This window comes from Mastigoproctus giganteus, chromosome 1 (assembly GCF_048544385.1).
Source record: "Mastigoproctus giganteus isolate SK-2022 chromosome 1, ASM4854438v1, whole genome shotgun sequence".
Classification (NCBI taxonomy): Eukaryota; Metazoa; Arthropoda; class Arachnida; order Uropygi; family Thelyphonidae; genus Mastigoproctus; species Mastigoproctus giganteus.
In genome coordinates, this window is record NC_143575.1 from 14,789,358 (window position 1) to 14,806,299 (window position 16,942).

General features: G+C 36.6%; 1 protein-coding gene across 1 annotated transcript in view; it reads left to right on the forward strand.

Annotated features, from left to right (window-relative positions):
• The window catches only part of Fur2 (furin-like protease 2), a 319,466-nt gene that overhangs the window by 141,208 nt on the left and 161,316 nt on the right, over positions 1–16,942 (forward strand). Inside the window, exon 7 of the mRNA XM_090382727.1 lies at positions 16,261–16,433. Within this exon, the coding sequence (XP_090238853.1) occupies positions 16,261–16,433 (173 nt within the window). The remainder of the gene's footprint in view (positions 1–16,260; positions 16,434–16,942) is intronic.

Consider the following 16,942-nt stretch of genomic DNA (forward strand, 5'->3'; position numbering starts at 1 on the left):
GTCACATTAGGAAGAAAGCTAAAAGAGAATCTTGGATTCGATTTGCGAGCACGATTAATAAGAATACTGATTCAAGAATAATATGGCGGAAAATAAAACAACTAAGTGGCAAAGCTCCCCAATTATCCTCTCCAATTCTGAACTGGAATGGACAGGATCTTTCTTCTCCTGTAGATATAGCCAATGCCCTAGGGACTGTTTTTTCACAGCTATCTGCCTCAACAGCATATGATCTATCATTCCAGAAGATCAAAGCATTAGCTGAAAAGTCCAAACTGAACTTCAGATCTACGAGTAAATGTACTTTACCTTATAATCAGCCGCTTACAATGCTTGAACTTCAAGAAGCCATATCTAGCTCAAAACACAGTGCTGCAGGCCCCGACGGAATATACTACATAATGCTCCAACACTTAAATAAAGAATCGGTCTGTTCACTGCTCACTTTTTTCAATCGCATCTTTCTTGAACATTGTTTCCCCAGTTCCTGGCACCACTCCTATATAATAGCAATTCCGAAACCAGGAAAAGATCATTCCATTCCTGAAAACTATAGACCTATTTCTCTCACCAGCTGCTTAAGCAAAACCCTGGAAAAAATAATTCACCGTCGACTTACTTGGTTTTTCGACTCTAAGAATATAATTTCTGACAATCAATTTGGATTCAGAAAAAATCGATCAGCCCTGGATCTCATGGTCAAAGCGGAAACAAACATCAGGAATGCATTCATTCGAAATGAGCATCTCGTCATGGTATGCCTTGATGTAGAAAAAGCCTTCGACACCACATGGCGTTTTGGTATCCTAAGAGATCTGCATTCCCTTGACCTGAGAGGCCACTTACCGTACTTCATATTGAATTTTCTTCAGCACAGATCTTTTCAAGTCCGATACCGACAAGTTCTCTCTCAAACATATATACAAGAAGAAGGGGTCCCACAAGGCTCTGTGCTCAGTGCCACCTTATTCGCAATAAGAATAAACCATATGACTAAATATATGCCCAGCACTGTGAATTCATACCTCTATGCCGATGATTTCACTTTTTCTTGCAGTTCTCAAAACATGACTTTCATTGAGCGGCAGCTCCAAATTTCAATTAATAATATTCAGTTATGGATGGCACAGAATGGGTATAGACTCTCTTGTTCAAAATCTAAAGTAGTTCACTTTTGCAACAAAAGGAAGATGCATCCAGATCCAGAAGTACACTTAACAAATCAAACTATCTCAGTTGTGAGCAGCATTCGTCTGCTTGGTCTGACTTTTGATAGTAAGTTGAACTTCAAAGAGCACGTTAAACATCTAAAGACGTCTTGCCTGAAAAAAATGAACATACTCAGAGTCATTTCTTCTACATCATGGGGTGCAGATCGGTTCACGTTACTGCATTTGTATAGAGCCCTAATCAGATCTCGCCTTGATTATGGTGCCCCGGTGTATGATTCTGCTAGAGAAAGTGTGCTAGCGCGACTTGCACCAATTCAACACTCTGCCCTGAGGATTTCTACAGGCGCTTATAGAACTTCACCAGTCCAAAGTCTTTATATTGATGCTCATGAACTTCCTCTAACCCTCAGAAGAAAGATGTTAATTCTTAACTATACAACTAAAATCCAAAGTCTACCTACCCATCCCATTAGGCCGATACTTAACGACCCACAGTTCACAACATTCTATAGAAATAAACCAAGAGCAATTCAACCTTTTGCTCTCAGAGCTCAAGCACTATCAGAAACCTGGAATATAGATCCCGATAAAGTTCTTCAAGATTTAAGCAGTACGGATCCCCCATGGAGGTGTATTATGCCACTCTGTGACAGTTATTTTCTAAACTGGGGAAAACACTCTCTTGCAAATGTTAATATACAACAACTCCATATAGCCCATACACAAAATTATCTGCATTTTTCAAAAATATATACTGACGGATCAAAATCTGAGAGTGGAGTGGGTGCATCAGCCGTTTTCCCTCATAAAACCTTTTCTGTATCACTTCCCAATGAATGCAGCAGCTATACAGCTGAATTATACGCCATCAAAATTGCAGTGGAAAATATCCTCCATCTGACCATCCATAAAAGCATGATATATACAGACTCCCAGAGTGCGATTATAGCTTTACAGAACAATTCTTCTAAAACACATCCTTTAATAAAGCTCATAAAATCCAAACTGATGCATCTTCAAGAACTCCAACGAGTGGTCATTTTCTGTTGGATCCCAGGCCATGCTGGGATACTAGGAAACGAACGTGCAGACTATGCCGCTAAACATCCATCCGACAGAGAATTATCACAGCATTACGTCCCATATCTTGACTACAAAAGTAACATTCAAAGAATGTGTAAAGAACAATGGAGAATTCAATGGCAAGCCCAAACACACAAACTCCGCCAAATAAAACCTGAACCGCAATCGTGGACCTCCAGTTTCCGTATGAACAGGAGGGAGGAAGTAATTTTAACTAGAGCGCGAATTGGCCATAGTCACCTTACCCACCTTTATCTCCTCACAGGTAATGATCCTCCACAATGCACACAGTGCAATTGTCCACTCACAATAAAGCATATTCTTATTGAGTGTACTTTATACACCACTGCCCGCCAAGTCTCTTTTAGCTTTCTACCAAACCTTAAAGAACCTTTGACACTCTGCCATATCATAGGTAACGACGCTAATCTACTGGAGTTCTTTCACTTCACAAAAATTATCGAATTATATGATCGTTTTTAAGTAATGCCATCACAACCACCATGCATATGTACCATTTATAACAGTGATAGGTGCAATATGGCCTAAGCAGCCCTTGCACCAAAAAAACAACAACAACAACAACAACAACTCCCCAACTTACGTAAGGGTTGCGTTCCACAGAACTCTACGTAAGTCTGAATTTCCCTAAATGCTTATGCAGCACTTGTAAATTTGATTGAAGCAAAAAAGAAATGTTTGATGAACATGTAAATAGAATTATTTATTTAATTTTTTTTTCTCATGCACAGGAAAAATTACAAAATTGTACAAAATTATCAAATTACAAAGAGAGAGGAGAGATGCATAACATAAGCAAGTTTTAATTTTGAGAATCATTGGCAGAACTAACTCTCCAGCTGATAAGTATGCCGCTGCGAAAGTTGAGGGCTGTGGAGATTTAGGAGGGGTTTTTTCCAACACATCACAAAATTTATCTGTAGCTGCAGAATCGGCACTGGCAACTTCACTGCATACTTTAATGTTTTGGAAACCAACACAGTGCTTGAACCTATTAAACCACCCGTTGCTTGCCACGAACTTGGCTTGGGATTCACCGTACTTATCTTTAATATCTTCATAAATACTTCTTGCTTTTGCTTGAATGGCCATTGAACTCGGGGCACTCACTTCTGAATCTGATTTTCAATCCATATTATTAATAACTTTTCCATCTTCGGTATAGAACCTGAATGCTGTTTTGTGATCACTGTTGATCTTAAATGCATTGATCCTTTAACATGTTCTTTTATATGCGCATAGTATTCAATAGTATTCACTGTTGAAGCAGCGAGACCTAATTCCGTGCAATAGATGACAAACTTTGTCCTACTTCATACTTCTTAATCATCTTCATTTCTAAATCAATTTTGTTTCATATCCTAGCTCTGCCAGCACTTGCACTTTGCGTTGGTCCCTTTCCCTTCACCAGTGTAATAAGTAAATAGGAATGAAGAGAAGATTCTGAAAATTTATGTTTTTTATATGATTGAAGTTTCACTGAAGGGGAACTCATTCAACATAATACCATAATGTAAAAACCCATAGACTTCCAGTTATCGGTATTATCACAAATGCAATAAGATTGAGTTTACTACCCATTTATAATAGATTGTGCTAACAGAAAAGCTCAATAAACCGGAAAGTGCAAATTGTTTTATGGTAGTGACCTCCAGAAATGTTTTAGAAAAATAACACAAAGGCATTCAAAATTTATTCTTAAAATGGAACATATAATAACAATGAAAGTGTATACCAAAAAAAAAAAAAAAGTTGTGTTCACATTATATTTTCACGATACCTTCATTTATTCCTACGGGATGCAAAATACGTTTCCACGATTTTTTTTAAGTTTGCACCAGCCGGCAAAAACTTACATAAAGTCAAATTTTCGTAAGTAGAGTATTATGTAAGTCAGGGAGTGGCTATATATATGTATGAGTAATGACATTAAAAATAAAATAGATAAATAAGAAAATAAATATGAAGTAGTCATTAGAGGCAGTAAAATATAGATCCTTCATATGATACCCAATACGGTAAACCCCCGCTATTCATGGTATCTGTATTCGCGGTCGCTGATTTAATATAAAATGAAACCTAAAAAAATGTGAACTTTAAAGTGCCGTGAACATTTTCCGCCATAAAAAAACATGGGCATTGCTAAAACTATCTTTCCTGGTCAAAATCGCAAGCGTGGATGTTTCTTGGTAATCCTTGTTCAGTATGTGTTATGTGCTTGTCATGGAAGGTTTCGTCGTTTGCTTTTAATTTATATGCTTATAAATTGAATAAATTTATCAATTTATAAATTGATAAGCTTACAAAAGTGATAAATCTACCATTTTGCAGTGTAAAACAGACTTTTTCTAGTGTGTTAATAGAAAAAAGTGACTCTATTGTGGACAAGTTCTTTCTAACCCATACAAAAATATGGCTATGAATAACAAGGGAAATGTGAAAAGATCAAAGAAGGTGATGACATTAGCGAATAAAATTTTGAGTTTTTAGATAAAATTTCTTATGGCAAAAGTGTCTCCTCAGTGGCAAAACATTATAAAATCAATGAGTCAACGGTACGGTCAATCAAGAAATCGGAAGAAAAAATTCGCCGTAGTGTCCATGAAAACGCGTTAATTGCTTCAAAAATTTGCTCTGTAACTCGTGATGTTAAATTAGAAAAAATGGAAAAAGCTTTAAATCTGTGGATAGAAGACCGAACTCAAAATAAAATTCCGTTAAGTTCACTCATCATTCGTGAAAAGGCAAAACTCCTTTATCAACACTTTAGCGAAACTGGTGATAGCAAAGGCGCTGGTTTGAAAGATTTGTTTGAAATTTCTAATAAATATTACATTTAATATTAAATTGTTTCTTATTTTCATTTCAATGCCATATGCTTGCTGTTGGGTCTTATTGGCGCATTAGCAACTAAGGCTATAATGCCCATATGCTTGCATTTCACTATGTACTGTCTATGTACATATAATACATACATAGACAAAATTTTAGACTAGTTTTTCTTATATATTTCATACTTTGGAACGGAACCCCTTTATTGCTATGGGAGCCATAGCTCAGTATTTGCGGCATTTCTCAGTAATGTAACCCCCGCGAATAGCGGGGGTTTACTGTATATTACTAAAATTACATATAAAAAATTAATACAAATGCCAGTATAGCAAAACTGTAGAGCGAAAATTTAACATAAACCTAACAATTAATCGTAAGAGGGAGGGAAGAGAAGGGTAACAAGACAAACTGTAGCCGAAAGCCTCCAAATAATTTTTGTACTGCCATCTATAAATATATAAACATATTTTCTATTTCTGTCTCTATATAAGCTGGTTATAGCCGGTTAAGCTTTCAGTATGTCGGTGGTGTGACTTTCCTCTGGAGTGCTAGTCTTTTCTATTGTTTATTTTTCACTGCATAAGGACCACCGCTATGCAAATCCTCTGCATTTTTGACTCGATCGGTGGAGGGAGGGGTGGTAGGTCCTTCGATCGGTTCACCTATGCGATGATTTGTCTAGTGACTGAAATGCAGCAATTCCATGACCATTATTGGCCTCGTGGTCCTCTGTTGATATGGGGCATAATGGTCAGTTTATTTTTATTTTGTTTTATTAGTTTGATTAGGCTCTTTTGGCGATATTTCACAGTTTCTTGGAACTGGCACCTTACTAGGGGGGTGCCGCTAAATTGTTATACAATTTATTTTAAATTTTAAAATGGATTTATTTGAATTGGGTTTAAATTATATTCTAAATTATTTGGAGGCTTTTGGCTACAGTTTCTGCCTTGTTACCCCTTCTCTTCCCTCCCTATTATGATTAATTGTTAGGTTTATATTAAATTTTTGATCTACAGTTTTGCTATACTACTGGCATTTGTATTAATTTTTTATACGTAATATCAGTAAAATATATATATATATATATATACTTATATTTGAATAATGTTTGAAATAATTGAAAACTGAATCTTAAATTAAAAAAGGGGTAAAGCATACATCAGAGGCAGCAAAGAGCATTTTCCTCTACACGACACTTGAGATATAAACTTAAGAATAATGATTAAAAAAAAAAAAAAAAAAATAAGAATGCCAGCAGCATGGCAAGACAGAAGAGCGAAAATTGTGAAATTATACGTAACAATCAAACCAACAGAGAAAAGAGAATAAAATTATTGCAGCAGAAACTCTCGAAGATAATTCAGAAAGTCTAAATACAAAGATAATAAAATATAATCAATTAAATTTTGAATAGCCAATTAAATGAAATTTAACGGCGCCCCCTCTGACGGGCACCAGGTCCAAATTTATGTGAAATATCACAAGCAGAGATGTAAACTACAATAAAATGTGGTGATTCCCTGACCATTATTGGCCTTGTGGTCCTCTGTTGAGATGGGGCATAATGGTCAGTCTATTTCTGTTTTTGTTTTATTTTATTTTATTGTAGTTGTTCACATCTCTGCTCGTGATATTTCACATAAATTTGGACCTGGTGTGCCGTTAAATGAAATTTAACGGCGTATCAGAGGGGCGCCGTTAAATTTCATTTAATTGGCTATTCAAAATTTAATTGATTATATTTTATTATCTTTGTATTTAGACTTTCTAAATTATCTTCGAGAGTTTCTGCTGCAATAATTTTATTCTCTTTCCTCCCTGTTGGTTTGATCGTTACGTATAATTTCAAAATTTTCACTCTTCTGTCTTGCCATGCTGCTGGCATTTTTATTTTTTTATTTTAATCATTATTCTTAAGTGTGTGTGTGTGTGTGTGTGTGTGTGTGTGTGTGTGTGTGTGTGTGTGTGTGTGTGTGTTTTTGCTGGTTATTATTACAAACTGTAGGAATTTAGTTTTTTCAGGCATTCAAGAATGAGTAAGTAACTGTTACTGTCAGTATGTTTGTACATCTGGCATCCACATTTAACAGTTTAACTTCCAATGAATGGATTTTCATGAAATTTTATATTTAGAAATTGATTATTTTTTTATATCATCGCTTATTTTTTTTAAACATATATCAGGATTTTCATTAACTTTCATAATGTATCTATATCATTAAAATCAAAGTAGTCACCAAATATTAATTTAAAAAAAACATTAACGCACATGAAATGTAAAACAGTGTGTGCATATTATCTAACTTTTTTTTTTGTTTAGTAATCCATTTCAACAGGGGTTATAATACATTTTGACATGAAGTTTTCTCAATTATGTAGTAAGGCTGCTCCAATAGTGCATGGGGAATTTTTCCAGTAAAAATAAATAGAGGTATGTATTAATTACCGTACAAATCACCATGTCTTGAATACTATATCCCATCAAATTTTTTAATCAAGTCTGGAGGCTTAATTTCAGGAAGGATATCAACTTGCTTGAAAGGGTATAAAGGAAGCACCAAGACTAGTTGTCAGTGCAAGGGATATTCTTAATCACTTAAGTCGCATTTCTTTTAGTTTTGCCGAACAATGGTCATTGTTTTATCTACTTAATAACATTTTTATTTACAGTTTAGTTGAAATCAAATTTATCACATCTAACTGCTCCCACCATTGGGGTGCCTAAGGCTTTGATGGGGGGTTTAATTTTATCCATCATTTTGAAACAAATTGGCCACAATTCGATATAAGCCTTATCTGTTTAACTCATTCACATTCTGATGCCAAAAAATATGAAAAAAATTTGTATTAATAGGCCCCTGAGCATGTGCTTTGAAGTTAAGTTTATTATTTCAAATGTATTATTCTGTAGAAGTGTGTGTTCATGGGCTGATTTGAATGGTATGTGGGCTGAAAAACCCAGAATAACTTGTGGGACAACCCTACACCAGGGGCATCAAACTTTTTTTTTTTTTTTTTTTTGCTAGCAGCCAAAACAAATTCTGCAGGCTGTATTGGTTGTTACACATGAGATGCAGGCCACAAGACCAGTTCCTTACCACTAATTATGCATTTTTATTTTTTTTGAAAGAACTATTGCACTGTTATTATGTGGTTATAATAATATTGCTGAATTCTGAGAAGATACTTAAAGCATGAGAGAGCAATATAGAAAAATTGAGTATTATTAAAGTTGGATATTTTCAAAAGTTAATGTGAAACTACATTTTGTGACATACTAGTTTTAAACAAGGGGTACACATAATATTTGAAGGCTGCCTATGTGGCTGCAGTCCACACAATGTGAAGAAGTGGGCTGGGGGTTGGACACCTTGCCATGCACCCTATACTTGAGATTGGCTAACTGCAGTGTTGACTCAAGAATTGATCCTTCCCAGATTTTGGATGGTCATATTAAGGTTATATGAAAAAAATATATATATAATTAAATGTAAGCAGAATATATTGCATCAAGAGGAAAGGTAATACTGTATTGTGCAATAAATACTTATAAAAGTATTTATTGTAGTAAAAATAAAATTCTTTTCTGTTCCAAAATATACTATACATGGTTGACGAATCAATGTCAGTGGTGTCAAGCATTCACTTCAGTGAAACCCCACCTCGTTGGTAATGTAATGACTTTTGTTTGCATTTTGAACTATCATCCTATAGACCACTTGCTTTTCTTTTATGCAATATATTTAAGGGCAAATACAAAGCGATTAATGTGGCTTGCAAACATGGTAATCTGAAGGTTATATAGTGTTGGGTAAATGTGTTATGTCAGTTGTGTTTTATGAAATATAAGCCTAGGAATTTATCATAATTATAATAAATTTTTCAGGTCTGTCTAGATTCGTGATATATTGATAATTATCAATGAGTTGCTAATCTTTTTCGTGAAAATACAGGAGACAATCTCTTGCCCTTATAACAAATTTTCCATGTTGTTATAGTGCAGTAATTTCACCTTAGAACCTGTATGGCTCTAATGTGAAATTTTACCTTGAACAATCAGTTCTCATGTGCTACTTGACTTTCATGTCTCTCCTGAAAATAGCCATATTCTTTGGTTTGGGAGCTCCAACTCTAACTGGGGATGAGACTTGGCCTGTAAATTTTCATCATAGCCTGTTGTAATAAGAGTATTGAATGTGTGATGTTATTTAAATTTTGAAGGGTGTTGTCTTGTTGGTATGCCTTAATATTAATTATACATTTGATTTGATAATTACAGTTCTTAATTATAATTATTTGAATTGGGGAAAACAAATGGCAATCTTAAGCGAATTTTTTTTTTAGCATTAGCATTAGTAGAGGCATTTGATGCAAGAAAGCAAGCTTATGCAGCATCAGCCAAAAAAAAAAAAAAAAAAAAAAAACCCACTTCCACTTCACCCCTCTGTTCGTTCAAAATACCTGTCCAGCTGAGCCTTAAACTTATTTAGGCTATCAACCTCCACCACAAGGGATGGAAGTCTGTTCCACCAACCAACCACCCGCTGGCTAAAGGCAAATTTCCGCACATCTATCCTACATCTGTCTTTCCTCAATTTGAATTTATGCCCTCTCAGGTGATTTTTCTGAGCTAGAGGAAGAATCCCATCAGCATTGAGCATGCTTAAACCATTCAAGGCTTTATACACCTCTATCAGATCACCTCGCTGGTGCCTAGTCTCCAAACACTGTAATTTGCAAAACTTAAGCCTTTCTTCGTAAGAGCACCCCTTTGTTCCATTCACTAATCTTGTTGCCCTTCTCTGTACTCGTTCCAGCAGCTCTACATCCTTCTTGAAATGAGGCCTCCAGACCTGTATACAGTACTCTAGGTGTGGCCTGACCATCGCCTTATACAATGGAATAATCACCTCCTTATCCCTGCTGGAAAAATTCCTGTATATCATTGACAATACTCCATGAGCTACTCTTGCAGCCCGTCTGCACTGCTCAGAGAACTTCATATCTGCCTGCACAACCACCCCCAAGTCCCTTTCATTCTCTATCACTGTCAGTGTAGTACCACAGAGTTGATACGTTGCACTGGGGTTGCTGTTTCCCATGTGTAGTACTTTACATTTGTCAATGTTAAACTTCATTTGCCACCTCTCAGCCCATCTGCTCAACCTTTCCAGATCCTGTTGCAGCAGCATAGTGTCAGTAGTGTCCTTGACAACCCTGCCAACCTTTGTATCGTCTGCAAACTTGGACATTAAGCCCGATATACCATCATCAATATCATTTATAAATACAGAAAACAATAATGGACCCAACACTGAGCCCTGAGGGACTCCACTAATAGCATCAGTCCACGATGAGCAGTGTCCATTGATTACCACTCTCTGTCTTCTCCCCCTCAACCACCCCTTTATCCATAGCAGCAATTTGCCTCCAATGTCACACTGCTCCAATTTGTGTAGCAGTCTTCCATGTGCAACAGTATCGAAAGCCTTTCTAAGATTCAAGTATATAATATCAAAGTTATTCCCTGCATCCAGTTCTTTTGTGACTGCATCATAGTATCCAATCAAGTTGGTCAGGCAAGACTTCCCCTTAACAAAACCATGCTGTGTCTGAGCTATAACTGAAGTCTTGTCTAAATGATCCTGCAGTGCTTCTTTAACCAGTGCCTCCATTAATTTTCCTGGAACAGAAGTTAAGCTCACAGGTCTATAATTACTTGTGTCAGCCTTTGATCCTCCTTTGTGAATTGGGGTCACATTTGCACATTTCCAGTCTATGGGTACCTCCCCTGAGTCCAAGGAAGCTCTCATAATTATGGCTAAGGGTTTGCTTACTTCCTTTGCTGCCTCCTTTAATATAACTGGATAGATCCCATCCACCCCGGGTGCCTTTCTTGTGTTTATCTTCAACAGTTTCTCCTCCACTTTACTCCCAGTTATTTCAAGATTCTGTAGCTTACTGCTAGAGTTGAATACACCTCTGGTATTCCCCTTGCTGAATAACTCCTCATGTGTGAATGTCAATGCAAAATATTCATTTAGTTTGTTAGCTACCTGAGCAGGATCATCAACACTTGACCCATCAATATCAAGTGGACCAATCTGATTCATCCCCTTACAAATGATATTGAAGTGAAGAAAGACACTTATACTATGTGCAAATGGTAATTAACTTTCTCAAAATGGTTATAAGTAAATGAAATAACCACCACAATACTAGTACAGGTAAGCTTTTATGTGCTTTTGATCAATTCCAGTTTCAGTTAATATGGTCACAAACATACCATTCCTCTATATATGCTCCCTAAACTTTCGATTAATGCAGCCAATTATGAAACAAACTTTTAACAACAAAAAAAAAAAAAAAAAAAAAAAAGAGATGCCCGTAAACTGTGGCAGAGAGTGCTTTGAAAAGTTTAAAGCTCTAACTGGAATGTATAATGTCAAGTTAACAGCGGAAGCTGCGAGTGCCAATAAAGATGCAGCCGCCAAATTTCCTGCATATTTTAAAAAAATAATTGATGACTGTCAAATTTTTAACGTCGATGAAATGTTACTGGCCTTTATTGGAAGAAAATGCTGTCTAGAACTTTCTTAGCTAAAAAAGAATAATCACAACCTGGTTACAAAGTCTCCAAGGACTGCTTAACTTTTTGGTTGGGAGAAAACTATGAAGGTGGTTTCAAATTGAAACCTATGCTTATTTATCATTCGCTAAATCTGAGGGCCTTAAGTGGTTGCAACAAAGCATTTCCTGTAATTTGGTGGGCAAATAAAAAGTCATGGGTCACATAAGCTTTGTTTGAAGACTGGTTTTAGAGTTATTTTTGTCCAGCAGTCAAACTATTGCAAACAAAATAATCTTACATTTAAAGCCCTCTTAGTTCTTGACAATGTCCCCTGCCATCCTACTGCACCGAATGACCTGTGTGAAAATGTAAAAGTAGTATTTTTACCTCAGAGTGCTACATTTTTGCTACAGCCAATGGACCAGGGCATAATTTCAACTTTCAAGACGTATTATCTAAGAAGAACTTTTGTGCAAGCTACAACGGAAGAAGGTGCAATTATGTTGACTGAATTTTGGAAGAATTTTAACATTAGGCAAGCTATTGAAAATAGGCAAGCTATTGAAAATATTTGAGTCATGGCGAGAAGTTACAGCTAGTACAATGAGGGCTGTGTGGAAATATCTTCTGCCTTACTGCAAATGACATTTGTGGCTTCAAAAATAGAGGTGATACTGTTATTGAAGAAATTAGTGTCATTGGAAAGTATCTTGCCTTTGAAGATGTTGATTTCCCCTAATGTCAGCCAAAAAAAAAACCACCCCCATTTCACCCCTACGTTCGTTCGAAATACCTGTCCAGCTGAGCCTTAAATTTACATAGGCTATCAACTTCCACAACAAGGAATGGAAGTCTGTTCCACCAGCCAACTACCCACTGGCTAAAGGCAAATTTCTGCACATCTATCCTACATCTGTCTTTCCTCAATTTGAATTTATGCCCTCTCAGGTGATTATTCTGAGCAAAAGGAAGAATCCCATTGGCATTGAGCATGCTCAAACCATTCAAGGCTTTATACACCTCTATCAGATCACCTCGCCGGTGCCTAGTCTCCAGACACTGTAATTTGCAAAACTTAAGTCTTTCTTTGTAAGAGCAACCCTTTGTTCCATTCACTAATCTTGTTGCCCTTCTCTGTACTCATTCCAGCAGCTCTACATCCTTCTTGAATTGAGGCCTCCAGACCTGTATGCAGTACTCAAGGTGTGGCCTGACCATTGCCTTATACAAGGGAATAATCACCTCCTTATCCATGCTAGAAAAATTCCTATATATCATTGACAATACACCATGAGCTACTCTTGCAGCCCATCTGCACTGCTCAGAGAACTTCATATCTGCCTGCACAATTACCCTCAGGTCCTTTTCATTCTCTACCACTGTCAGTGTAGTACCACAGAGTTGATATTTGCTCTGGGGTTGCTGTTTCCCATATGTAGTACTTTACATTTGTCAATGTTAAACTTCGTTTGCCACCTCTCAGATCCTGTTGTAGCAGCATAGTGTCAGTAGTGTCCTTGACAACCCTGCCAACCTTTGTATCGTCTGCAAACTTGAACATTAAGCTTGATATACCATCATCAATATCATTTATAAATACAGAAAACAATAATGGACCCAACACTGAACCCTGAGGGACTCCACTAATAACATTAGTCCACGATGAGCAGTGTCCATTGATTACCATTCTGTCTTCTCCCCCTCAACCACCCCTTTATCCATAGCAGCAATTTGCCTCCAATGCCACACTGCTCCAATTTGTGCAGCAGTCTTCCATGTGCAACAGTATCAAAAGCCTTTCTAAGATTCAAGTATATAATATCAAAGTTATTCCCTGAATCCAGTTCTGCATCATAGTATCCAATCAAATTGGTCAGACAAGGCTTCCCCTTAACAAAACCATGCTGTGTCCGAGCTATAACTGAAGTTTTGTCTAGATGATCATGCAGTGCTTCTTTAACCAATCCTCCATTAATTTTCCTGGAACAGAAGTTAAACTCACAGGTCTATAATTACTTGTCGGCCTTTGAACCTCCTTTGTGAATTGGGGTCACATTTGCACATCTCCAGTCTGTGGGTACCTCCCCTGAGTCCAAGGAAGCTGTCATAATTATGGCTAACGGGTTGCTTACTTCATTTGCTGCCTCCTTTAATATAACTGGATAGATCCCATCCACCCGAGGTGCCTTTCTTGTATTTATCTTCAACAATTTCTCCTCCACTTTACTCTCAATTATTACAATATCATCTAGCTCATTGCCAATGTTTACTTCATCTATGGCATTCCCCTTCCTGAATAACTCATATGTGAATGTAGATGCAAAATATTGATTTAGTTTGTTAGCTACCTGTGCAGGATCATGAACAGTTGAACCATCGATATCAAGTGGACCAATCTGATTCATTCCCTTTCTTCTAGAATTTAGATAAGTAAAGAACTCCTTGCTGTTTTTCTTTGCATCCCTTGCCGAAGATTTCTCGTAATATGCCTTCGCCTGCCTAACCTCCTTTGTAACTTGGTTACAGATCAAATTGTATCTATCATAGGCTTCTGTGTCACGTGTTAATTTATATGTATCCCATGCATTTTTGTTCTCTGTCATATGTCTCATTAGTTCATCTGACATCCATTTAGGCCTAAACCTTGAACAATGTTTCCTAGTAGCTTCCAAGATAAGTTCTTTGAATGCTTCCCATTTTGAATTTGCTGTTGGTAACATCTTCAGTTGGTCCCACTGTATAGAATTTAAATATTGTCTCAGACCATCGTAGTCGCCTTTACGAAAGCAATAACCCTTCCCTTTACCCCTGATGGTAGTTACCTCTTTGAGTAAATCCCACTTCAGCGCACTGTGATCACTGCCACCTAGTGGTTCCTTTATCTGCAGATTCTTAATGCATGAAGAATCACTACTGATAATTAAATCAAGAGTATTACTCGCTCTAGTTGCCTCCCGAACATGCTAATGTAGAAAACAATCATCCAATAAATCCACAAAAGCCTTGTTAGTGTGTGAGTGACCAACCCACAAATTCCAGTCAATATCTGGGAAATTAAAATTCCCCATTATAAGACTCTCTGATGTACTGGCCCACTCTATTTCTCTTACAGTTTCTTATTATACTCATATGCAGTTTCAAGATATATGGTACACTCATTGCACGAATTAACAGCATATCGAGGTTCACCTGTACTTAATATCAAGGCAGCGTTTTGAAACGCAACCGAGTAATGGCATGAAAATGCTGAGACTGTGTGTGTGTGTGTGTGTGCGCGTGTGTGTGCGTGCGTGCGTGCGTGCGTGCGTGCGCGCGCTAGTCACATCCTTATGCATTCCAGGCCTTGAAAACATTAATCTTTTAGTTTTGAAATGTTGCTTTGATGGTAAGCACTTGTCATTGTGGTGGTTATTTAGTTTTCTTGTAAAGTTAGCTGGTTGCCAAACTATCATGAATTCCTAAGACCAAAGCATGTTTCCTTATATCATTCAAAAGTCTGATGGCTCCAAACACAATTCATGGATAGCAAGTTGCCCAGCTGGATTATCAGAAGAATTAAATTAAATATTATTTGCCTTTAGCTTAAATATCATTGTATTTGGAGAACCGATTCATTATCCAATAATGCTATTTGGAGAACATGTTTTTGAACCAAAATGGGGCAGGGGAGGAGTTTCCAGTACTTTGCAGTATTACCAAAGGTAATGAAATAGATACTTTGCCTATCAGTTCTGTCAATTACAGTGTGAGAACCTACAAAACTCATATCATGAAAGTAGAAAGACTAGATGCACAGTGGTCCTTGGTTGGGGAACTGACAAGTGCATAAGTATGAGATACAAAATTATCTGAAGTCATTCTAATAATTCCTCTTAGCAATGCTGTGTCAGAAGATTTGACCAGGTGGAAAAAAAAAATTCACAAATCTAACTGCCAAGGCTGAACAGCAGTGCCATTGTTATCAATAAAACTTTCATTCAACCTCTCTGAAAAAAGATGCAAAATCCTATACAATTTCTTGAATCAATCTTAATCAGTTGATATCTTTTGGATAATCTAAACAGAAAAATCCAATGACAGAAAACTGTTAGATAGATATACTAATGTTTAAATGCATATCGTACTGGAACAGCACCAAATACGGAGGATGCGGAAAGGTCAAGGAATGACCACCACATATCCCCGAGCAATATGGCCTTAGTTGCTAATGCTCCTAAAAACCAAATAACAAACAACAACAAACTGGTAAACAGAGTGCTAAGTGGATTTGAAGAAAACCTCTTGCTTTTTCAGGAAAATCTGCTATTTTCCTCCTATTTTTTGGGAGGATCACTTGCATTTGCAAAAAAACTGGACTTTTTTTGGGCTGTTTTGGCCAAAAAACCTGTTTTCCTCTTTCCTGCAAATACATAATCTTTAGCTTTTTGAAAGTCAGAGGTTGGCAGCTGTACATTTACAATTTAATCATTGAAAAGCATAGTTTAATAACACAGCAGAATGATGAGTAAAAATACTTCACTGCATTGATTGAGTTAGAAGCTTTACCACATAGAATAATAAAAAAATTTACATTTTCAGGAGTACGTATGCTTGATGGAACTGTTACTGATGAAGTAGAAGCAAGAGCATTAAGCCTTAATCCAGATCACATTGATATATACAGTGCCTCATGGGGTCCAGAAGATGATGGAAAAACAGTAGATGGACCAGGAACACTAGCCAAGCAAGCTTTTGTTGATGGAGTTACTAGTGTAGGTATAATTTCTAATAAAATGTGTTATTCCTACACTTGTTTATTTTACTATTTTACTACACACCATTGGTACAGTATTATGCTTGTCTGTTAAATATTTAAAAAATTGATTTCTGAAGATTTTTTGTAGTAGTCTTGCAGCTGTGAAAGTGGAAAATACTGCTACTCTTCACTGCTCCACTTGTATTGTTTTCCATCTTAGAAGCTTGCATTTTTCATTCCACAGAACAGGTAAACTAATCATGGGAATACACAGTTTACATATATGATATTGATTCCTCATGGGCTTATAACAAATTCTAAACAGCCTGAAACATTTTGTGTAATTGTATTTATTTAAAAATTTGAATTTATTTAAAAAACCCCACAGTGGATTCCGGTTAATTGTAACACTGGTTTATGAAGAGAAATAGAAGGCTACAACTATTCAAACTATTCACTGTATGTGTGTGTGTCCCCACACAGTGGATTCTGGTTAATTGAAATGGCCTTTTATTTGGGACAAAA